The sequence below is a fragment of the Mytilus galloprovincialis genome, chromosome 6 (genome assembly GCF_965363235.1).
Source record: "Mytilus galloprovincialis chromosome 6, xbMytGall1.hap1.1, whole genome shotgun sequence".
NCBI classification, from domain to species: Eukaryota; Metazoa; Mollusca; class Bivalvia; order Mytilida; family Mytilidae; genus Mytilus; species Mytilus galloprovincialis.
Genome location: NC_134843.1, coordinates 74,614,960 through 74,641,570, shown reverse-complemented (window position 1 = coordinate 74,641,570; position 26,611 = coordinate 74,614,960). Strand labels below are relative to the sequence as shown.

Here is a 26,611-nt window from a genome sequence, read left to right as displayed (position 1 = left end):
CATCAAATAACCGCAGATTAGTAGATGTCCTATGTCTGGTTCTAAGACACTGTCCAATGGAATTCCACAAAAATTAGATTGATTGATTGATTGATTGATTTTTGCATATTTTAACAAATAATATGGGGGTCATAAAGCTTGACTAAAAAGGCAAATGAAATTTTTAATTTTAATTAAAATAAAACTAAAAGATTCATCACAATCATATTAAATAGATAAAATCTGTTTACATGTCAATGAGTTTAATACATACTGATTTTTGACCAACACATGTTAGTATCCCTTAGAGTAATGACCTGTTGGTAAAAGATGTTGCAAAATAATACATACAAATATCACAGATAAATAGTAGTCATTGAACTATACAACCAGGTTAAAATAGTCAATTTCTTCAAACAACCTTGGTTCGTCCAATGTTCTAGACTGGGACTCGGTTTGTATAGTCAATGATTTCATTGATTTAACATCCAGAATATGGATTTTCACAATACAACAAACACGAAAACAAACAAGCATTAATCAACATAATAATATATTATATAAATTTAATACAAAAATATTCATAACAAGTTTTATCTTTAAAAAAAAGGTATCTGACACATTCAGATGCGAGTTATGAGTTTAAAACAAATCATGACTCTTTATCAGTTTATTTTATTTCATAGTTACCATTTGAATATATGCGCAGTGTATTGGTAGTTCAAAATTGTCATGTAAGCCTTCCCACAACAATATAAGAATAGCTTTATGTCCCATAGTAGAATTAGGGTTTGTTGAGTTATGTGTCCCTGTTATTGTATTGTATGCCCTTAATGCAACATTTATGGCCATCTTATTATTTTGGAGTTTTACTTCTAAATTAAGATGGAAATTTTACAGGTCTGGGATAACATAAACATACAACTTTTACTACAAAAGATGGTAATTTCAACAATAAATGTCTCTTCCTTAATGCTCGAAGTAGAAATATTTAAAAATCACAACCTTATACAAACTTTGAAGAGCTAAAAATGGACCAAATGTAAAAACCTAACCCAAACAAAAAGGAGCTATGCATGAGGGAGATACATTTCTTAACTTAAAATCATCAGATTTATAACAGCAAACTTTAAAAAAAATGGGGGGGGGGGAATGTACACTATCTTACATTTTTCCTTTAAGAACTTATTACAAACTCTTAAGAGTTTAGTACATTTGTTGCTGAAGTGTAATTCATCTTCCACTTCAGATTTACATACATGTAAAGGTAACAATTAGTTTTCAATTTTCTTTTTTAAAAAATATGTGAGACATTCCTGTCTTCTATTATATACTAGTCAATCTAGCAAGTCTATCTTGAAGTATGGTCTCACTAACTATCCACAACTTTTCAGCTAATTGTTCATCCATAGATTCTTTTGATGGCTGGCAGGGACAACAATTATTAAAGTACATTCCACCAATCTCCTCAACATCTGGATGAGTAGCACAGTAAACTGTAGTCGCTGCCCCTTGTTGCTGAAATATAAATGTGTTCTTGTTAAATCACTTGGAAGATAAAAATACCTCTCATGGCAGCATTTTGTTTGCACCTGTCCTAAGTCAGGAACCTGATGTTCAGTGTGTTGATGTGGTTTATAAGTGTTTCTAATTTTATTATATGGATTAGACTGTTGGTTTTCCTGTATTAATGTTTCAGGGCTCTGTGTAAAAAAACTAATTTGACCTACAATGATATGCTTTTACAAATTGTAACTTTGATGGAGAATTGTCTCATTGATACTCATGCTACATCTTCTTAAATTCAGCCCTCATGGAAATGTTTACCTGAAAATTGTCTGTACATAATCTGGAATTTTGCAGTTTTTACTGGTTTTAAGAATTATTTCATCCTGCGAACATAAATGGACCAAGGTATCTACACTAGATAAATTATACAGAACTATATGTTACAGAAACATATGTGTATATAAATATTTAAATATTTGCACATATGTTCATAAATAGTATAATTAGAATGTCATGTCATATCATAAGTTATAAGGTTAAATTTCATCTTATCTAGTATCATTTCACTTGAACTTTTATTTGTTGTTTTTTTTTCTTGAATGAAATACCAATATTTTAGATTAAATTTCCTTTTATGAACTGATTAACACTGATTGTTTTTCTTTGCACCTTTTCTAATTCAACTGGTCAAAATTAAAAAAAACAACAACAGGGGTTGGTTGAGTACACCAAAAAACAGCATCACTGATGATTTTAATTTCTTTGCACCTTTTGATGGTGAGGTGTAGATTGCAGATCTTTGGTAACTTGATTGTATCTGTTTTTTTGGTCTTTTAATAATATAATATCTTCAATTACATTAATGGCACCTATTTCAACGGGCAAACTGCACATTGCGACAATAAAGTGATCCTAGAACCCAAAATATTTGATAATCCAAAATTTTATTAAAGAAAATAAACTAGAGGCTCTAAAAAGCCTGTGTCCCTCACCTTGGTCTATGTGAATATTAAACAAAGGACAAAGATGGATTCATGACAAAATTGTGTTTTGGTGACGGTGATGTGTTTGTACTGAACATTCTTGCTGCTTACAATTATCTCTATCTATAATGAACTTGGCCCAGTAGTTTCAGTGGAAAATGTTAGTAAAAATTTACCAACTTTATGAAAATATTTGAAAATTGACTATAAAGGATAATAACTCCTTAGGGGGTCAGTTGACCATTTTGGTCATGTTGACTTATTTTTAGGTCTTACTTTGCTGTACATTATTGCTGTATACAGTTTATCTCTATCTATAATAATCTCTATCTATAATAATATTCAAGATAATAACAAAAAACAGCAAAATTTCCTTAAAATTACCAATTCAGGGGCAGCAACCTAACAACGGGTTGTCCGATTCATCTGAAAATTTCAGGGCAGATAGATCTTGAATGCTTTGGTTTTTGAGTTATAAGCCAAAAACTGCATTTTACCCCTATGTTCTATTTGTAGCCATGGCGGCCATCTTGGTTGGTTGGCCGGGACACTGGACACATTTTTAAACTAGATACCCTAAAGATGATTGTAGCCAAGTTTGGATTAATTTGGCCCAGTAGTTTCAGAGAAGAAGATTTTTGTAAGATTATTAAGATTTACGAAAAATTGTTAAAAATTGACTATAAAGGGCAATAACTCTTAAAGGGGTCAACTGACCATTTTGGTCATGTTGACTTATTTGTAAATCTTACTTTGCTAAAGATTATTGCTGTTACAGTTTATCTCTATCTATAATAATATTTAAGATAATAACAAAAAAACAGCAAAATTTCCTTAAAATTACCAATTCAGGGGCAGCAACCCAACAACGGGTTGTCCAATTCATCTGAAAAATTCAGGGCAGATAGATCTTGACCTGATAAACAATTTTACGCCTGTCAGATTTGCTCTAAATGCTTTGGTTTCAGAGATATAAGCCAAAATCTACATTTTACCCCTATGTTCTATTTTTAGCCATGGTGGTCATCTTGGTTGTTTGTCCGGGTCACCGGACACATTTTTTAAACTAGTTACCCCAATGATGATTTTGGCCAAGTTTGGTTAAATTTGACCCAATAGTTTCAGAGGAGAAGATTTTTGTAAAAGTTAACAGACAACGCCGGACAACAACGATGGACGATGGACGCAAAGTGATGAGAAAAGTTCACTTGGCCCTTCGGGCCAGGTGAGCTAAAAACTGATAAACCAAAAATCTGGGAAATAATTCTGAGTTAATGACACATCTCTGGTAATGTATGACAGAATTTTGATCTCAAAATGTCTTCATTGTTGTTTTTTCATTCTTATGGTCTTCAGTCTTATTGAAAACCACAAATATTTGCATCTCCTACAACTGAACAAAATGAAGCTTCTATTTCATCTTATTAATGCTATTTACAGGTATTTTAAAATCATCAGACCATCAGATAAAACGTATTGTATTACCCTTTGAAGGAATCATAAAAACATAAAATTGAGAATGGAAATGGGGAATGTGTCAAAGAGACAACAACCCAACCATAGAGCAGACAACAGCAGAAGGTCACCAACAGGTCTTCAATGCAACGAGAAATTCTCGCATCCAGAGGCGTCCTTCAGCTAACATATTTACAAGTTTGAAACATTTTGAAACATTTTAAGTGCAGAAATTATTAGTCAAAATATCCAATTTATATTTTGAAAAAGGAGAAGAGACATGTTGCAGTTTAATTTTTTTCTCATTTAAGGTATCATTCAGTGCAGTAAGTCTTTCTATATGTCACTGCTGGTATATGCAACAGTTTTATTTTATCAGTGAAATCAAGTGAAAACTTTATTTGTTCAAATTTGATTTCAGTAACATCTGCTTCTACTGAAGAAAACAAGATTAAAACAATAAGTAATTTACAATTTGTTCAACAATTAGTATCTTATACATGAATAAACATAGGCTTACATGAAGGAAAGGGAAGCAACTCATCACATATGAAAATTTATCAGAAAAAAAGATCACAGAAAAATGCACAAAATAGCGACAACTGTGTATAATTAGTGCATTGTACCTTACTTTTTATCAGTTCATAAGATAAACATAAAAATAAGCATACAGCCGATCTGTATATAATGGTCAACCATATAACCAGAAAAATCTAACCTAACAGGAGAGGTTACCTTAGATTTTCGATTCAAAATGCATTACCCGCCTTTGGTGGTTCTACAGCATGAAAAAAGGTGAACAGGTTTAACTGTAAAACATTTGTACAGTACATGTAATACCATTCATGTGTCTTGGTTTTGCATGTGTCTTAGAGTATATATTAAGTTTACCTTTGATTTTGTAAATGGTCTGACTATGAAGAATACAACTCGATATAGCCACCAGTTCCTCTGTAAATTAGTACTAATACAACTTCCTGGATGTAAGCTATTACTGGTTACTTTTTTGCCGGCCAAAAGTTTGTTTAGATGTAGAGAGAATAAATTGTTGCACAATTTTGATATATTATAAGCATTCATGTCACTATATTTGTCTTTTGGTAATGATAAGGAATCTTCTGTTACATCCTCAATCATGTGGATTTTTGGAAATCTACAAGTAAAGTAAAACATTTCAAAAATAAAGGTGAGAAAAGAATATGTGTCTGAATGCACCTACCGCTTTTAACTTTTCTAGTTGAGCTTTTTTCAAGTTAAAAAGGGGTATAACTCTACAAAGGTATGACTCTCTGCCAAAACTTGAATTCTGTATGCAAGTTTTGATTCTTAGCATTATGAAGAAGTTTCACAAAATTTGCATGAGGCAAACTTAAGTTAGAGTTTTGAGAGACAAACATAAGGACAATCAATGACAACATTTAATAACCCCATTTACTACAGCGTGGGAATAACAATATATATATGTGGTCCAGTCAGACATACCCATTGACTACGGCGTGGGAATAACAATATATATGTGGTCCAGTCAGACATACCCATTGACTACGGCGTGGGAATAACAATATATATATGTGGTCCAGTCAGACATACCCATTGACTACGGCGTGGGAATAACAATATATATGTGGTCCAGTCAGACATACCCATTGACTACGGCGTGGGAATAACAATATATATGTGGTCCAGTCAGACATACCCATTGACTACGGCGTGGGAATAACAATATATATGTGGTCCAGTCAGACATACCCATTGACTACGGCTTGGGAATAACAATATATATATGTGGTCCAGTCAGACATACCCATTGACTACGGCGTGAGAATAACAATATATATGTGGTCCAGTCAGACATACCCATTGACTACGGCGTGGGAATAACAATATATATGTGGTCCAGTCAGACATACCCATTGACTACGGCGTGGGAATAACAATATATATGTGGTCCAGTCAGACATACCCATTGACTACGGCTTGGGAATAACAATATATATATGTGGTCCAGTCAGACATACCCATTGACTACGGCGTGGGAATAACAATATATATGTGGTCCAGACAGACATACCCATTGACTACGGCGTGGGAATAACAATATATATGTGGTCCAGTCAGACATACCCATTGACTACGGCGTGAGAATAACAATATATATGTGGTCCAGTCAGACATATTTTTTAAATGAGTTTTCATTTTTTAGATGTTATTATCTTTGCACAATGTTACCTCATCTTGAAGTCTTAAAATAAAAATAAATATGTGATGCTTAATTTTCTTAGTCTGTACAATAAGTGTCCTCATTTTTAAAACACAGTAGACTGTAACAAGGAACAAGGAAAATATATCAGATATTATCAGAAAAATAATTCATGGAGCAAAATAACACTTCAGATCAACTACAGCTCGTTATCTCACCAATGTAGAATTAGACCAATCATGTGTTAATTATACAGGATGTTTATAAATTTCTCACTACTACCATTTAGCATTTATACAACTAATGTGTCCATTTATGCAATTAATATTACCATTTCTATAATTCTTACTCTATTTATCCCTTTCCTGACCTGTTGATTATTTTTATTTAATCAACTTGTGGTTTGTTTGATCTCAGTTCTTTATTGGTCAAAATTTGATTATGACGTCAAATTTTTCGCTTTCCACAAAAATTCCTATTGTGACGTCACAAAAAAAGGCCACCATGCCTGATAACGTCCCGTAGAAAGAACACATCTTTTTACAGAGCGATTGAAAAAAGAAGGATTAAAATTGTCTGCAATTCGCCTTAAAATCTTTAGAGAAACAGATTCCACCACCAAATCTCGTGCAACATGATATTTATCCACTTATATTTTAAATATTTAAAACTGCTTGGCAAGCCTTGCGTTATAAATTTGAAACTTTAACTGTCTCGAGTTGAAAAATATTTTATCACACTCGATGCAGTGTTAGAATCTATATTTATACAACTAGCTTTTCCATTTATACACCTAATTTTACCATTAAACACCAAATTTTACTATTTATACAACAAATTTTACCATTTATACCACACATTTTTACCATTTATACAACAAAAATTTTGTAACAGTTCAGCAGAACCCATTGTCTCGGCTACTCTTTCTGTTAATCGCAGGCTCAACAAAAATGAGGAAATAAATCAATAAAATATTCCTGTTGATATTATCTTTAATTTGTAAGAAGGTTCTGTCCAAATTTGGTAAAAATCCAGGATAGTTTATGAATCTAATAAATGTTTAAAAACTAACTGCAGACTAAATGTAATGTTAACTGGACGAAAACTGAATTTCCTTCTAGATGCTAGCTTTTGATCATAAACAAGCTTCTGTCCAAGTTTGTACAAATCAAAAATAGTATAAGAAAGTTAAATTTTGAAACGTTTAACTACAGAGTGAATGTGTTGTTTGAAAATCTAAGTCCATTTAATAGTAAAATAAGAAAAAATATATATTTTTTTTACGAAATTTCCTTCTATATACTAGCTTTTGATCATTAACAAGCTTTTGTCCAAGTTTGGCACAAATCCAAAATAGTATAAGAAAGTTATTAAAATTTTAAAAAGTTTAACCACAAAGTGAATGTGTTGTTTCCTGGCAGAAAATGTGAGTCCATTTAAAAGTAAAATATGGAAAAATGGATTTAATTTTTTTTCAAAATTACTTCTGGATACTATCTTATGATCATAAAAAAGCTTCTGTCCAAGTTTGGTACCAACCCAGGATAGTTTAAGAAAGTTATTAAAATTTTAAAAACTTCAACCACAGAGTGAATGTAATATTTCCTGGCAGAAAAACTAAGTCCATTTAAAAGTAAAATACGGAAAAAGTGGAATTTCATTTTTACAAAATTACTTCTGGATACCATCTTATGATCATAAACAAGCTTCTGTCCAAGTTTGGTAGAAATCCAGGATAGTTTAAGAAAGTTATTAAAATTTTAAAAACTTTAACCACAGAGTGAATATTTGTGAACGCCGCTGACGACGACGATGGAATGTAGGATCGCTTAGTCTCGCTTTTTCGACTCAAGTTGAAGGCTCGACAATAACAATGATAAATCCACCTATTGGACTCACCTATGTGATTCTGATGACAGTACTACCACACGACTAGGAGCTGATGATACTAGAAGATCATACAACAATTTGGTCAGGTAAAAATGAGAGAGGTGATTGACTTGGAATGTCATTTCAAGGTCGTTCTCTGTCACTACATAGGGTAAGCCAAACACTCCAGCATTCAGGATTAACATGTGCAGGGGCCTGAAAGAAAATATATTTTACAATTAAGTTCCCATCTTCAATACATGTCATCAGCTGTTGTTGTAGATTTTTCTACACATATAAAATATCCGTAAATTTCTGAAAATCTGCTTTACTTAATACCGGTACTTGCATTACATTGCAAGGAGCAGGGGCAGATCCAGCCATTCTAAAAGGGGGATTCCCACCAAGGATAAAGGGCGGCTCCAACCATATGATCATCCAAAAAAAAGGGTGGGGTGTTCCAACCCCTGGAACAGCAACTGACAAGGCTGGTAAAACACTAGTTATGAATATACTTTCTTCATGACCTTTTCTATTTTAAACTTAAGACTTTTATTCTTATGCTATTACGTTTTGCATTTCTCAAAAATATCTCAATCTTCAGTTCTAGTGTTCCCCAATATTATATTCAATTATATTCAGATAAATTTGAGTTTCAACATAAAATAAAATGTTGAGAAATCAAATTTGGAGATCTTTCCATAATTTGTCCTAATCTCCAGATTTTTCTACTTCCAACTACACTATATCATTGGCCACTTCAAAGCATTTCATCTCTGTACCTTAGGGCTGCTTAATTATGGCAGCTACATTAGGACAGGTATGAGTAGATTTTATTGTTTTCTGTCATGCAATTTTATTTTTTGGTTAATGATAACAGAAATTCCACTCTCCTGCTAACAATTCCTAAATTAACTATAAAGGTATTTTAAGTGACCACAGATAACCATGCCTGAATTTCATGATTTTGTTAAGTGGTCATAACATGCTACTAAAATAATCTGATCAATTTCTAAAAGGATTTTCCATTTATCCCCTAGAAACCAACAAATTTTGAATTTTCCCACCAGTCAAATACCAATATACCTGGAAATGTAAAAGTGGAAATGGCAAACACTAAATCCAAAATATTCCATTTCAATTTCATTTAATGTCAAAAAGCTCTTTCAATTATCTTGAAATAAAAAAAAATAATATTTCAACAAGTTATTTTGTACAGCCTCCAACAATAAGCACAACCAATTCGGTTCTGTAAAGTAAGCTAAAAAAATCCCTAAGCATAACAAAATGTTAAACAGTTTAAAAGAGAAAACAGCCAGCCCAATTTCTGCTGATAGCAAATCAGGCAAACAGTAGACTATTACAATGTTTTGGTGACTTTACATTGCCTAAGGGGGCTTGCAGGTATAAATATTTTTTTTAAACATAGGATTCAGCTATATTTTTCTATAAATTAACTTTATCATATACTTAATAGAAAAATGAAATAAAAAAATGAGGTCACCATTCATTTAAGCTCACAATCTGCTTCTGAAAGGAGCATACAATTTTTGTTAATGTCCTTTTTTTCTGTTGAACTAATAGGAGAAAAAGAGGTAATATCGAAATAAAATAAGAACTAAATAACAGATATCGCTTAAATATTACAATTATTCAGTTTATGTACAGCTTGTTTGAAAACAATAATAAAAAATATAGGTCACTGATAAGTTAAAAAAACATATTTCTATTTTAATGCCCAAAAATGGCATTTTTGCACCAAAGGGAGATAATTAGGAGCTTTTCAATGATGTAAACATTTTAAAAGTCATCTGTGGCCAACCAGTATCGATTTGTTTGGGTGATTTTTGTACCATATCATAAAGTAATAACTAATAGCTTAATAAATAAAATTTGTCATGAAAAAAACAAATGTTTAATTTTTTGCTAAAATTTTTGTACCCGCTAGCCTCCTTAATATCAAATTATCTGAGAAGACTTTCATGGATTGCATTTGTCTAAACATCCTTTTCCTTTTGATCTTTTTAGAAAATGGTCAGTTTGTTATTGATTGGAAAAGTATGGGGGGAGGTATTCAGAGTGGACAGCCTATTTTACTTTGGCTTGTATTGAAAATTAGCTCCTGTACAGGTGGCATTCCTGTATTAATGTTGGCCTTTTTTGTATAGAAAACAAAACTCATATAGTTGGCAGCCCAATATTATTTTGGCCTTGCTTGTATCTAAGACAAAAATCCTAGAGTGGACAGCCCTGTATTAATTTTGGCCTTGCTTATATTAAAAACTAAACTCCTACTGAGTGGACAGACCTGTTTTATTTTGGCCATGCTTGTATTGAAAACTTAACTCCTAGAGTGGACAGCCCTGTTTTACTTTGGCCTTTGTTGTATTAAAAGCAAAACTCCTTTTGTATCAATTTTTGCCTTGCTTGTATTGAAAAACAAAACACCCAGAGGCCGATTTAGAGGGTTTTTCAGGGGGCCCGAGCCCCCCTTTTGAGAGAAAAATTTGATGGATTATATAGGGAATCACTGAAGCATGACTGGAGCAGGCCCCATCTTAAGCAGTCAGTGGGCCCCCTCTTATGAAAATTTCTGGATCCGCCACTGACTCCTACTGAGTGGACAGCCCTGTATAATTTTTGGACCTGCTAGTATGGAAATAACAAACAAGGAAAACACCACTTAAAATTGTTTCTAGGCTAGTCTACAAACACATTTTACATTAAACGCAAATGATATTTTTGATGTACTCAAAATTATATGACAACCATTCATTTTTTACTGAAATTGTGAATTACATAATTTTATAATTGAATGTAATATTTCCAATTTATACTACAAGTAACAACTAGTATTTCATTCAAAACTAACACAAGTTTTCTAAATAGGTTTGTTATATGAACTGTGAAAAACATCAGAATTATGTAATTCAAGGACAGCATAGGTTTACATTGGTTTACTTTAAATTGATTCAATTCTCCTATATACACATAAAAATGACATATCATATTAGAAACAGATTCTCAGAATGAGAAGTATAGATATTATCACACAGAATTTGTATTTCATACTTGATTTAAGAAAAGCCACAGATTGTCAAACAAAATTATAGTCACCAATTCATTTTGAAAATTTTGCACAGTAGTATGAATAATTTCCCAGATGGCTTCTTCCTGTGAATAAATTATGTATTTTTTAGTCTAGACAAAAACAGAAAAGGGGGTTAATTGTCCACTCTGTCGAATGCAATAAACACTAAGATGACAAGCAGCTGTTGAAGAACTTAAAAATTCAAGATTGTTATTAGTGATTTCTTATGAAAAAATAATGCATTGTTAAGGAGAGTTGATATAGTTTCACATTGAATTGTCTTTTTTTCATTTTGAGATATATTGTAGATCAAGGCTAGAAATTTGAAAACCCATATAAAAGAGGGTAACCTGGTAGTTTTTGAGAAAAAATGGGCTAAAAATTTATCTTTTTAATTTTTATGTAATTTTCTGAAAGCTTTTGTATTTTCAAAATCCATTATATTTGGCAATAACAAATACAATTAGTTTGAACTAAAAGCTCTGATTAATGTGCAGTATGGATTAAATTTTCATATATTGCTAAAAAATGTTCAAATTCGCTAACTTCTATTGAGCAGAGTAATAGGTTTCTTGTCAAGTTTGTTATATTTAATATCAGTTAACTTTCATAGTACATTAAAAAATAAATTTAAAGTCAAAGTCACCATGCAAAGTCAAGAGAAAACTGAAAATTATTCCTTCATATTTCATGGGAAATTCACTATCAAAGGTCAGAAAAGTTTAACAATGTCTTCCATCAATTAAAAAAGGCATCAATTCTGATAAAAAAAAAACAAATATTTGCTTCCTGTTTCATTCAAAAATGACAAAACAATTATTATTTTTAACTCATTAGATTGGTGATTTGTGCATTGTTATAGTGTCAGATTTTAAATCTCGTGATAAGATTCTGTTGTTATGACATCTATAACTAGAGGGTCCAAGGACCCTGTGTCGCTCACCTGATATTTTTATTTACAATTGTTGCATGATAAATGCAACTGTTGTACTGTCGTTTAGTTTCAGAGATATAATACTAAAAAGTGCATTTGAAACCTATGTTTTATTTCAGCCATGTGGGCAGGCAGGGTCATCATACACAGTGGTCCCTGGATATCCTAGTGGTGATTTAAACCAAGTTTGTTTAAATTCAACAGTTGTTTCAGGGGAGAATTTTTGTAAAATTTATCTAACAAGAAATGCAAAGTAATGAGAAAGTTGTGAAGTAGTTTTGTTGTTGTGCAACCCCCCCCCCCCCCCCACTTTGCCAAAAAAAACCAAAAAGGTAATAAAAAATTATCATATAAGGGCAATCTATCCTATTAATGATTTCTGCAAAATTCAGTAGATTGTGCAAGGGTTGTATAGCCAGCTGAGGTCGTTAAAAACTCTCTTTCTTTTGTTGTTGCAGATAGATCTTGACCTGATAAGCAATTTTACCACATGTCAGATTTGCTCTAAATGCTTTGGTTTATGAGTGATAAGCCAAAAACTGCATTTTACCCCTATGTTCTATTTTTAGCCATGGCGGCCATCTTGATTGGTTGGCCGGGTCACCGGACACAATTTTTAAACTACATACCCCAATGATGATTGTGGCCAAGTTTGGTTTAATTTGGTACAGTAGTTTCAGAGGAGAAGATTTTTGTAAAAGATAACTAAGATTTACGAAAAATAGTTAAAAATTGACTATAAAGGGTAATAACTCCTAAAGAGGTCAACAGACCATTTTGGTCATGTTGACTTATTTGTAGATCTTACTTAGCTGAACATTTTTGCTGTTTACAGTTTATCTCTATCTATAATAATATTCAAGATAATAACCAAAAACAGCAAAATTTCCTTAAAATTAACAATTCAGGGGCAGCAACCTATCAACGAGTTGTCCGATTCATCTCAAAATTTCAGGGCAGATAGATCTTGACCTGATAAACAATTTTACTACATGTCAGATTTGCTCTAAATGCTTCGGTTTTTGAGTAATAAGCCAAAAACTGCATTTTACCCCTATGTTCTATTTTTAGCCATGGCGGCCATCTTGGTTGGTTGGCCGGATCACCGGACACAATTTTTAAACTAGATACCCCAATGATGATTGTGGCCAAGTTTGGTTTAATTTGGTCCAGTAGTTTCAGAGGAGAAGATTTTTGTAAAAGATAATTAAGATTTACGAAAAATGGTTAAAAATTGACTATAAAGGGCAATAACTTCTAAAGGGGTCAACAGACCATTTTGGTCATGTTGACTTATTTGTAGATCTTACTTTGTTGAACATTTTTGCTGTTCACAGTTTATCTCTATCTATAATAATATTCAAGATAATAACCAAAAACAGCAAAATTTTCTCAAAATTACCAATTCAGGGGCAGCAACCTATCAACGGGTTGTCCGATTCATCTGAAAATTTCAGGGCAGATAGATCTTGACCTGATAAACAATTTTACCACATGTCAGATTTGCTCTAAATGCTTTGGTTTTTGAGTTATAAGCCAAAAACTGCATTTTACCCCTATGTTCTATTTTTAGCCATGGCGGCCATCTTGGTTGGTGTGGCGGGTCACCGGACACAATTTTTAAACAAGATACCCCAATGATGATTATGGCCAAGTTTGGTTTAATTTGGTCCAGTAGTTTCAGAGGAGAAGATTTTTGTAAAAGTTAACGGCGGACGACGACGACGACGACGACGACGACGGACGACGGACGACGGACGACGGACGCCGGACGCCAAGTGATGAGAAAAGCTCACTTGGCCCTTCGGGCCAGGTGAGCTAATAAAAGTAGTACAATGTTTCTAGGAACAGGACATAATTAATACGTTTTAAAAGTCTCTTGTATCTTTGGATATAGATTCTATCTTCTATCCTGAAAATTTAACCTGACCAATGGACCTGATATTGAGGTCAATGACTTAAGACCAAATAATACAACTATAATGTACTATTAATTCAGAAATTATTGCATGTATTTATTAGTGAGATTTTGTCATTTTAGACTAAAATGCAATTTTAATTTTTGTGAAATGAGAAAAATTCTGTTTAGTTCATATGAAAAATTTCAAAATGTGAGTTTAAATTTAATTATTGCAATTATAACCCAGTCACAATAATAAAAACATCATAATAATTTCTTAATTTACAGTATTGTTAATAAGGACCAAGCCTAGTCAGTGGCGGATTCAGAACTTTTCCTAAGGGGGGCCTGCTGACTGACCTATGGGGGGGCCCACTCCAGTCATGCTTCAATGATTCCTTATATAATCAACCAAATTTCTCCCACCAAAAGGGGCCCAGGGCCCCCCTTGGGCCCCCCACTGGATCCACCTATGCTAGTACTAAGAACTTAACCTGACCTCTGGAGCATGAAATTGAGGTCAATGCTGACTGACATTGACTGACTTACACAAACCACCCCAATAAATATTTAAATTTTTTAAATATAATTGCATTTTTAATAAGGTTTTTATATCATTGGCAAATTGTTATCATAACTGCCAGAAAAATATTTCCCATGTCTGTTCTTCAATGACCATCAGGGAGACAATACAGAGTTTTGTAAGAGCCTGTGTTTTTAATGTTGACAAATGCTTTTGCACAAATTTATATAAAATAAAGTATAATGCTTTTGAAAGACCAAATCAATCCAGAAAACCCTTTAAGAAACAACCTTCACAAAGCATTTAGGCAGCAATAACCTTAAACTTGTCTGACCCTGATGCTCCACATGAACAGCTTATGTCAATTTAAACTATTTCAGTAAAAAAAAATCCAGACAAAAGCCATTTTAAACCTCATTTAGAAAAGAGCCAGGCACAGGTTTGCCTCACACATTTTTGGTCTTGGGATGGAATGCATATGATTCCAAATAATACTGCTAAAAATTAACATTAAAATAAATGTATAGGTCATCTCTTATGCAAATTCATTTAGAAAATAAAAGAGGATTGTGTCTAAGGACATAAATGACCCTGTTCAAGCTTTGCAATTTTTCAAAAAAAAAATGGTCACAACTCTAAAGCGCTAAATGGCTCACTATCCAAATTCAAACTGTGTCTGTATACTAGTATTGTGGTTCTTAGCTTTGACTTTAATAAAATATCAATGAGACAAGTCACATACTTACGTTAGTCTTAGAGCCAAGTTATAAAGGGGAACTTCTCTAAAAATGACACACTGCCCAAATTTCAAACTCTGTTTGTAAGTTTTAGTTCTCAGCGTTGTGTTTGCATTTTATGAAATATGGATGAGTAAAACTTGCAATTTCTAGAATATAAAGGGATATAACTTTAAAACAGTGACTCACTGTCCAGTTTTAACTCTTTTTGCAAGATGTTGGTTCAAGCATTGTGTACGAGTTTCATAAAATTTGGATTAAGAAAATCTAAGTGAAACAAAACTGGGAAAGAAGGATGGAAGGTCAAAGATGCAAACAGCGGGGCATTAAAATGATAGATTATCCCTATTTTTGTGTCTTGGGTCTAGGTTGTAGTATTTGAACAGATAACGTTAAAATCTAGTCCTTCATGAATGTACTCCTTTGCAAAACTCGCAAAACAAGGGAGTATGTTGGATAAATACAATCTTTTGCCTTTACAACTTGACTGCCAAATTCAGAAAAGTGATTCACACTCAAAATCTTTATATTTTTATCTACTGATCTCCTTAAGATTTTGCAACAGTTCTTCAGTGATTAGGAAATATGACAGTTGTTTTCCATTCTTTTGATGTATTGAGCTTTTGATTATGCCGTTTGATGAGGGAATTTACGTTATGAATTTTTCTTGGAGTTCCATATTTTTGTTATTTTACTATTACAGACAATTTTATACATTCCTTACAAAATGGATGCCCTTTTAAAAGGGTCTTCTTGCTTGATAAGTGAGTTCCGGTTAATTCTGGTTATTTCTATATACAAAACAACCTTGGGGTTAAACATAGAGCTGTGGGAAATACAGTCAAACCTGTTTTAAGAGACAACTTAAGGGAGAGCAAAAAAGTGGTCTCTTAAGACAGGTGTTACTTTAATGCAGGTTCAATTTGTATAACATGTACTACAGAGGGATCTAAAATTGGTTGTCTTTAACACAGATTTTTGCTTAATACAGGTGGTCTATTTAACAGGTTTGACAGTGAATATTTATGTACGGTACACAAACATACCAGTATGTACCAATTTTTAAGTTTGAGTGTAAGCAGACACAGAGATGACTTGCTTTGTTTCAGAATACCTTAGTTGTTGCGATAGTTTTTAGGTCATTAGTACTACATGATCACTGTTTAATTATAAGCCTGAAAGTCCATTTTGATAGTAATGTCTATTTTATAATTGTAGTTACCTCCCTTAGTACAGGCAAAAATCATTAAATGAATCTGTAAAAAAATATCTTTCTGGATATTGTTCACACAACATTCTAATTGCTTGTAATCATTGCTTTAAGTAGAATGTAAAGATATCTGTTTACTGCTCTTTGGTCTGGTTTTCGTTTCTTTGACACATTCAATGTTTCCATTCTCAATTTTCTCTGTTTGATTAACATTGATTAACCCTTTCCTCCATAATGACGCCTTTTGACGCCACCCCCTTTACTACATAATGACGCCTTTTGACGCCTTTGTAGTACCTCAAGTGAAACGCTTTGACTACAAAATGTTTGCATCAGACCTAATAAAATTTGTATCCAATATGAAAAGGATATTCATAAGAATATCTGACTTCAATTTATTTGATGAAATATTTGTTTTTTGCAATGCATGAATTCTTTAAACCTGAGGATTTTATTTTATAGAAAAAATCCTATGCCAATCAAGCATGTAAAAAAAATATTCCATGGAGGAAAGGGTTAAAGGATTTAAGTTGTACTGGCCAACTACTGGGTGCTCAAAAGAAATTTGGAGGGATTTTGGCTGCCCATCAGTAGCTGTGAGATAAGACCTATATAACATGTTTCTACTGGAAGGACCTTAACAGTTCTATTTAGGAGAAATGGCAAAGACAAATGGACAAACTTGTCTCTTGTTAACAAACATGTTAAAATCTAGATCATGCAAAATAACACATAATCTTCGCTAGCCAAGGGTTACAATCTGGCCAGCTCCTCTTTGACCTTGGCAGATTTAGACAGTATTTGTGAATAAAGCCTAGTGCTATCTAACGACAGATTGATAGAAATCACATCCACTATGATCAAATCATAATTGACCAATGACAGCACTTGTACTCTTTAGTTCAAAGGTGTACAGTGTTTGCAAATTTCCTAAAGCAGAAACACATATATACGTTGACATTCCAGCATCTGCAAAAGGATAATACACAAGGGGTAAAAAAGTGTTGCACAATCTTCACATTGCAATTGTTTATTTACATTTTCTATATAAGCATGTGACCATCTTAAAGGACTGGTTACAACTTGAAATCTTTTCTTCATAGATCAAAATTCTGACTTAATCTGCCATGAGTGAAAAGTAGCAGGTTGAATCCTATTCTTTGGCTAATAAAGATGGATTACATATATCATCTTGACATGTTGATATCCTAAATGCATGTATGGTTGTAAAACCACCTGCTGGGTGTTTAACATAACTTATTGAACCTTCTATTCAAAAGTGACCATATTTCTTACAGAATTCTTGATTTACCACATTTGTAAGTGATATATGGAATTCTGTTTCAAAAGGATTTAACTTTTTTTATATGGAGAAGAATAACAGTTTATATCCATAAATCACTTCTATATAGATTCTTATTATAATATTGCTTGTGTGTTTTTCTAAGTAATGTGATAGATGCCATGTGATACATCATATATGACTTGTAATAAATATAATTGTGAAAACCAATTTGTCTATAGATACACAGCTACTTTTGCATAGGTACTATTAATGTACCAAAAATATGTAGTACTGGAAATCTACTTTTAATATTCAGTACTATTTTGCTACTTTAAAATTCTTGTAATATTTAGGTAGTATTTGATTTGTACTTAAAATTTAAGTACTACAAGTTTTAGACTGATCGTTACACTTTCTGCATTTTGAAAGTTTGTCTATTTCAAATCTGTAAAAGTTATAATTTCCCAACATGGAATATTGTTGGTATTATTATGCAAAAGTAGCTGTGTAGAAAACAAATCGAAGTAGAAGGTACATTTTAATCCTGTAAATTTATAAAAAGTTATAATAGCACAATGTTTTCTTTGCATAAATAAATTAGAATTTGACTCCTTTGAGCTAAACTTGCTAGTTCAAAAAAAAAATTATAAGTTAAACTGCATTTTTCAATCTAAGTTGACCTAATTTAGGTGCAGCTGTTGTCCCCCTCCCCCCAAGAAAATCAAGCAAGATAAACCATATTAAGATACAACAAATATGCTTTTAGGTAAATAAATGGGAAATATGTTGTTTTTTTTCCACAAAATTCATAAATATTTACAAATGCATATTACCTTACATTTTTTTTTCTGAAGAGGGTGGACTTCCATGATGAGAGATATGTATGAGGCTCCCACAGGGTACCCCCCTCAGGTCGCAAGGTCGCTTTTAAATTCGTCAAGAGGTCGTGTTTAAGGGAAATGTACAGGTCGCAGGTAATTTTTTCCCAACACAGAGAACGGAAGTCGGTCGGAGGTCGTTTTTTCCAAATTTTACAGGTTGCGGGTCGTTTTTAGAAGGCCCTCAGGTCGGAAGTTGCCTCTAAAAAGCCCAGAGGTCGCAGGTTGTTTTTGACCCTGCAGGAGCCTCATGTATCCAATACATGATAATCCACTTATAAATGCAATGAAGGCGGTTCCAGTAAATAATACACTTTGGGGTGAGGATGCATATTTTATACATTTTCCAACAATGTATAATATAAACAAAAGAATGTTAAAATACTCTGCTACTCTTGAAACTTTATCAAAGTCATATATTTCAATTCCCCCCAATTTGTCATTTCTGCAATCTATACTACTAAAGGATGAGACTGATTTCATTGAGCTGCAACTTCTCTGAAATCATACAAAGTCGGAAATATTTGAGATATGATGTATAACTGAAGTGTTTTGAACTTCCTAAAGTTATCTTTGAAAGAATCTTTTTTCCACAGAAAATACCTATTTTTGAGAAAATATCCAAATTTGGAGACTGTTATCAACTGTGCCTTATTCGGTTTCGCACATTATCAGCTGACATACTGCCTGCAAAATTTAAAAAAACACTTTGTTTCAACACTTGCCCAATTGCGCCATGATATCACAGGCATCTTTTAGTAGTCATAAAACTATTAGCTTATAATCTTACCATGCTCTTCTTTTATACTCTTCAGCAAACTGTTTGACACTTCTCAATGATGCAAGATCTAAGTGTAGTATTTCTATGGTAGCTTTAGGTCTGTCTTTCAAAATATTACTCTTACACTTCTCAGCTTTTTCAGTATTTCTACATGCCATTATAATTGTAGCACCATGAAATGCTAATGATTTTGCTGTTTCATAACCTAAAGAAGAAAAGTGGAGAATTTTGAGAAATAGAATCATTGCCAGTGTGTTTACAGATAAATTTGTGTGGAAAATATAGGTAAAGACCACAAATGAAAATAACTTGTTTTCATTGTTAATTCAAAATAACATCATGCCCTGAAGGATAGTATAGAAACTCTGTAACTTTGATGAATGGGGCATAATGGTATATTGGGGCATAATGGTATATAAATATATATAAATACAAACTAAGTAGTTGAATTTTCAGACTTCAGGTGCTGTAAAGATAATTTCTATTTTACTGAGTAGCAAGAATTTTTTTTTACTATTTTGATTGAAATGCCAACTGACGAAAAGAAATTACTAAAAATGCTTACCAATGCCGTCGCTAGCACCTGTTATAATGGCATATTTGCCAGTTAAATCTCTTCCATTCAAAATTTGTAATGCTGAACTATTTCCATCAAATTTCTGTCTAAAATCCTTAGGTGAAGTTTTCAATGGTTCTGCAAAAGCTAGTCTAGGGTCTGTAAAGCAGGTTTTCTTGTTGATATGACTAAAAATCATTACAAATGTTAATACATTATTTACAATTTGAAAAAAAAGAAAAAACTGACTGCCAAATTTGTAGAATCTGTATAATGCATAACAATTATACTTCCAATATATCATTTTGTCATATTAATTAAGTGATATCATAAAATCTTTATGAGACCTAGATGATGCCCTACACCTTATACTGGTGTTAAAACTTAAAACTGTATTTAAAGTTATAAAGATGTTTACAATAATTTTCAATTATTATGTTTGTATATTCTACAAAAAATTAATCATTTATTGGTGATTCTTAAATTCTGCTACATTAATTAACTTATAATAATATTCTAACAATTACTAAACATAATAAAGATAATCATTTAAAAAATTAGTTAGGCAAGGGGAGTAACTCTAAATAATTTACATGTTAGCAAGTGTTTGAAATACACATATGCATTCCCTTGGCTCAGGTGACAGAATTAAGTTTAGATTGTAAGTTCCCAATCTGTCACAGATTTATTGCTAAAATTTTGTCTTTAAAATTGCACTGTCAAGAACATCACATGATATGCATAATGACAGCAAGATAACAATACATGTCAATTTTTTTAGCCGTGGAATTTAGAGCCTACAGTGATCTATAGATATAAGTTAAATTGAACACTTACTCAACATACACAATTGTTCCATCATCCTGTATAACTCTTTCCCATCCATAAGGTAATTCTAAAAGATATCATTTTCTATATAAATATAATTTGAACAAATTGTTATAAAATCACCTTCTCATTATTGATGTCTATAAAAGAATAAAGTTTCTCATTTCGACCAAGGAAATTTGAAATAAATAGGAAGGACTTAAAATTTGTAAATCAAATATCAAATAACATGTATCTCATAACAAGAGACTCTCAAGAGCCTGAATCGCTAACCTGTTATTTTTTTGCTTAAATTTTTCATCAATTATTATTTTTGCATTTCAATATATATTAATATAATATATAAATCCCATTTAAATGTTCATTGTATCTTGCATATTTTCTTCAAAAGCAAATAAATGCATTTTACCCATATGTACCATATTAGTCAACGTATCTATGTTTCTTGACGTACAAGGAAATAAAATACAAAATTTATACCAGAATCATTTGAGAAGATTTTTAAAGTTAAAAAACATAAACAACTTGTGTAAAATTGTCCTGAAAGGGCAATAGCTCTTTAAGGGGTCAATTGACAATTTTGGTCAAACTTTTTTGTAGATCTTACTTTGCTGAACATTTTTGCTGTTTACAGTTTATCTTTATCTTCAATAATTTCAAGATAATTTACCAAAAACTGCAAAATGTCCTTAAAATAACCAATGTTGAGGCAGCAACCCAATAATGAGTTGTTTCTGTTTGTCTGAAAATTAAGGGCTAATAGATTTTGACCTTTTGAACATTTTTACCCCATGTCAGACAATGATGCATGACAAGTGATGGCATAAACTCACATGGGGCCCTTTGGACCATGTGAGCTAAAAAAGGAAAATCTCTTGAATCACAAGCCTCCATAAGGTATTTACACAAATGTATTCATTAATTACTGACAAAACTTTAACATTTTGAAGTCTTTTAATTTTATTTTAATACCAAAGGTCTCATAACCTGGACTTACAATTGTAACGTTGCAAAATATTTGCTTCATAAGATTTAATAATCATTGTAGCGTTTTTTAAGTTAACATTGAAACCAACCTCCTCTGACATATTTTTCCTTTCCAGTCACAGGATGTTTCCATTGGGTGTTTTGTTGATCATGGCTGAAAACAAATAAAGTGATATGCAGCTGCCTCAGATAGAAATTGACCTATAGCAAGCAGGCAAGTAAGTGCACATATAAATGTAAATTTATCATTTTTTTTTTGATTTTGTAACATTCAAATTAATCATGATAATAGAAATAATAGGTGAATGTAGGTCTGTTTTGTAGGGTTCCTATATCAACTGAATTTTCATTTTTAAATACTCATGTATTGTAAAAGGTAAAGTCTTGTCCTAAAATGTTTCAATAACTGTTCAATGTAGAGAATGCAAATCATTGTTTAATCGAATTACAATCGTAAGAAGTTCCCCAATTTTTTACTATCTCAAAATAAGTTGATCTTTTGTCAGTGACTGTAGAAGTCTAACATACCTTGCATAAAATACTCTTCCTTCAAATGTAACTCTTTCTTCCCATCCTGGTGGTATTTCATCCTCACTGTCTGTGTCTATAATGTTGTTAGACATCTGTAAGTCCTGTAAATACCATATACATGTAAATAAACTATAGTTATATCAATAAACATGTTCATAGTGGAAGTTGAGGCATCCATTTTTCAGGTTTGGTCCAACAAAATCATGAAAATTGGATGCCACAAAAAATACTATATACATTTTGTACTTCTACTACTTCTACTTTGAAGGCTATCTCTACATACATGACATGGTAGTAGAAGTTAGTTGAACATTTTAGAAATATTGTTTTCAATTCTTTTTTGTAGCTTCAAATTTTTATGGTTTTGTTAGTCCCAAATTACTTCGGTATATATTTTTATTAATCTAATAGAAAGGGCATGTTGCTTTAATTCATGATACAAAATCTCTTTATCCACTTTCACAATATCAAAGGAAATGAACAACACTTGTATAACACTTTAATATTGCTTTTTGTTCAAGCACACGACCCGAGAATCTGCAACACTTTTAAAAACTATTGTCGTCAAATAACAATCACTTTTCCTTTGTGCATGGCATCAAACATTTCAAAATTCACTGGAATGTTTGTGATGCCTAGCAATCATGACACAAATGGAGAGATTTCATTTAAATGTTACAGTCATTGACAGGAGGCCTCAACAAGCTCACATCTAACTGCAAGTTCAAAACTGGTCCAAACAGCACTTTGAAAGGAATTCCTTGCTTGATATTTCAATACTGCTGCAGCTGTGCAAATAAATAGAGGATTGCAGCTCAATAGCAACAAATAAAATGGCTCCCACCAAAAATTAACAAATAAATTATACATGTCAATGCAAGTCCTTTGTCTTTCCTTGGTCTGTGTTTCAAGGGACCCTGTAGGCTGCACTGCGACAGAGGCTAGCTTTTTTTTCTGTTGTGCTATTGCTGGGTGTTGGTAAGGGTTTGTTGTAGGGTTATGCCTTATTGTTAGTTTACATCTTTCTGGTAATTGTTATCAAACTCTACAGTCAAAGGTATACTGTATAAGAAGATTTACATGGTGTAACTGTTGAGGAATGGTGCAATGATAACAATATGTTCATCAATAAAAATAAAACAAAATATGGATATGATTATTGGAACAAAGCAAAGAGCAATGACACATTACAATGAGAGTTGTTTAACTATTAACAATCAAGTGATACAAATTTCCACATGCGGAAGTCTTTTAGGCATTAAAATTTACCCTTCCCTCACATGGACAAAACAAATTGATGTGATCTGCTCAAAAATTTCAAATCCAGACTATATCTACTAGAACTATTAAAGATAAAGAAATTTCTAAATCTAGACTGCAGAAAATTATTCTATAATGGTTATATCTTGCCACTAATTGATCATTGTTGTATAGTGTGGAGTAGTTGTAGCAGTGAGGGTTTAAATAGGATATTAAAATTACAAAAGAGAGCAGCTAGATTAATACTAGAAACAGACCCTTTCACTCCTTCTGAGCCCTTATTCAAACACTTAAACTGGATGACAGTTGAACAGAGAATAAAATATCACAAGTTTTTGATGGCATTCAATTGCATTAAAAATGATGTGCCATCATATCTTACTAACAAGTTTCATTATGTTTCAGACAGAAATCCATACCCCTTGAAAAATGCTGTTCAACTGGAAACCTCATACTCCCTAAACCAAAAACAGAATTGTTCAAAAAATCTTTTATGTATTCTGGACCATATTTGTGGAATAATTTGCCAATACCGTTAAGAAATATTACAAATGTTTATTCTTTCAAATACAAAATAACAGATCATTTATTGAAATCAACCTTGCAGTATAAATAATATTAAAAACTGATTATGTCATCATGTTTATTTTCTTATCACATTTTATAAAGTTGTATTGAACGTTATTATCATACTTGACTTTTTTACTAATGTATGCAATGTATATGTTTGCATTTTGTTTGATTTTCATATGATGAGGGCCTCAGGGAAGATTAGTTCTATAGGTAACTGTGTAACCCTCTTAAAATAAAGTATTGTTGTTGTTGTCATAGGCAGATCCAAAAGGGGGGGGGGCCTGAGTGGCCCGGGCCCCCTACTTTGTGGGAAAAATTTGGTTGATTATATAGCATGTATAGGGAATCATTGAAGCATGACTGGAGTGGGCCCTCCCCCCTTAGGTCAGTCAGCAGGCCCCCATTAAGAAAAGTCTCTGGAAAAGATCTGGATCCGCCACTGGTTGTTGTTGTTAGTTCCCATAAGGATATGGTTTCTTTTAGGTTGAGGGCTGGTATAGCCAGAGACATTTCATACATTATACATAACAGTATAAGTCTCTGATGTAGTGATCTCAAGAAGTAAAACGTGAATGGAGACCATACCACCGTCATACTTATATAATTAGCTATCTGAAAAATAGGGTTGAAAAACATTTTTCTAATAATTCTTATTGTGTGTGTGTGTGTAAAGCAAAATATTGTCCTATGAAATATTGTACCACAAGACAATATTTCATAACTATGTTTCATGAAATATTGTCCTCGTCTATGGAAAAATGTCCAGAGAAGGACAAATTTGCATAGTGAAATTGTGTCTGTATATAGACAATATTTCACAAATGAATACTATGAAATTTTGTATTGTTAAAGGGAGGTTATATTTTGTGTGAATTAAGACAATATTTCATAGATAAATACTACAAAATTGTGTCCTGTTAAAGGGAGGTTATAAATTTGGTTATATTTCATGAGTATTGAGACAATATTTCATAGACAGATTGTCATTAAATTTTGTCTCATGAAGGGGATGTTATCAACATATATTCATGTTAGAGAAGGTACCATGTTAGAGAAGGTATATAGGATTTTTTTTCTTCAACAAGTACCTGTGTTTATATTTACAAAATAAGCGATTGTCATTACATTACTTATATTTATACAGTATAATGTAATAAAATGAAACCTTTGTTAGATAATTCTTTAATCTATAATTAACCATTTGTAATGTATCTATGTAACTTTGAAACTCACTATTAACAATAATATAAATTCTCTACTATACCAAACAATTTCAGTAATAAATCTATAAATGTGCATGCTGCATGCTTGTGTACTATTTCTAATTGTGAAATAATTTGATTAAAAAATATTTTCAAAGCCAGTATTTCATAGTGAAGTATTGTCATGAACAGAATTTCATAGTGAAATATTGTCCAGAACATGCAGAAGGAGGTGACAACATACCCCAAAGATGATTGTGGCCAAGTTTGGTTTAATTTGGCCCAGTAGTTTCAGAGGAGAAGATTTTTGTAAAAGATTACTAAGATTTACGAAAAATGGTTAAAAATTGACTATGTCCGACATACAATATTTCATGGAGGACAATATTTTATGTTACATGTGTGTGTGTGAAAAGACATGTATTAGCCCTGCATCTTTACCCTATCTTAATACTTTGTCGATATACTGTTAGCGTAAGCAATCAGCGTGCCAGAACATCAGCCGAACAGTTTAAGAAATAAATGTGTAAAACAAAATAGGTGCTAAGAATATTACCGGAAACGAAAATACTATTTTACAAATCTGACTCGGTAAAAGTAAATCTGGATTGGAAATATTCAATATTTTGTGCCACGTTTTCCACATTTTCAGGATCATTAATGAATTTTAAGCAAAATTAATTAAACATAGATCTTTTTTCTTTATATATAACATTTTACTTCAATGCAAAAAATTAGATGACCCTCTACAAATGTATCTTGAGACGGTCCACGATTGAGTTGCGTTCGATTAGTCGGTTACGGGTTCGACGACTTACAGAAAAGAGCGACGATTTACAGAAAAGAACCGAAAGGGACCGAAAGAACCGACAATCGACTTTTTTTTTGTAATCGAAGGAAATTAGCAAATTGCAAATCATTGAAAACCTTATACTGTGACAGGACTAGTTTTAACATACATGTGAAAAATTACAGGTAGGGTCGGATGCCTATCTTATGAGGCTTGTTTGGGGGGGGGGGGGGTATCAATATCCCATATCCCATTAAGTTTTTATCCCAATATCCCGTATCCCTATAATGTTTACCCCTAATATCCCAATAAATATTTTTTACAAATATCCCATATCCCTAAAACTATTTTGAAATATCCCAAAAAATCATTATAAATTCAATCCCAAGCCCATTTTTAGCTCACCTGGGCCGAAGGGCCAAGTGAGCTTTTCTCATCACTTGGCGTCCGTCGTCCGTCGTCGTTAACTTTTACAAAAATCTTCTCCTCTGAAACTACTGGGCCAAATTTAACCAAACTTGGTCACAATCATCATTGGGGTATCTAGTTT

At 32.4% G+C, this 26,611-nt stretch overlaps 1 protein-coding gene across 2 annotated transcripts; it reads right to left on the bottom strand.

Annotated features, from left to right (window-relative positions):
- Nucleotides 1–155: 155 nt before the first annotated feature.
- LOC143080319 (WW domain-containing oxidoreductase-like) lies at nucleotides 156–25,841 on the bottom strand. Of its 2 annotated transcripts, none has more exons than XM_076256104.1 (9): nucleotides 25,713–25,841; nucleotides 22,234–22,337; nucleotides 21,795–21,859; nucleotides 20,728–20,785; nucleotides 19,900–20,078; nucleotides 19,344–19,539; nucleotides 8,026–8,211; nucleotides 4,818–5,079; nucleotides 156–1,497 (listed from the first exon to the last, which is right to left on the bottom strand). In XM_076256104.1, the coding sequence occupies exons 2-9, from the start codon at nucleotides 22,326–22,328 to the stop codon at nucleotides 1,306–1,308; spliced, it is 1,233 nt and encodes a 410-aa protein (XP_076112219.1). In that variant the 5' UTR covers nucleotides 22,329–22,337; nucleotides 25,713–25,841; the 3' UTR covers nucleotides 156–1,305. The 2 variants fall into 2 exon arrangements, with proteins under 2 accessions (XP_076112219.1, XP_076112220.1); XM_076256105.1 differs by lacking the exon at nucleotides 156–1,497 and adding an exon at nucleotides 1,578–1,871.
- Between the last annotated feature and the right edge of the window lie 770 nt (nucleotides 25,842–26,611).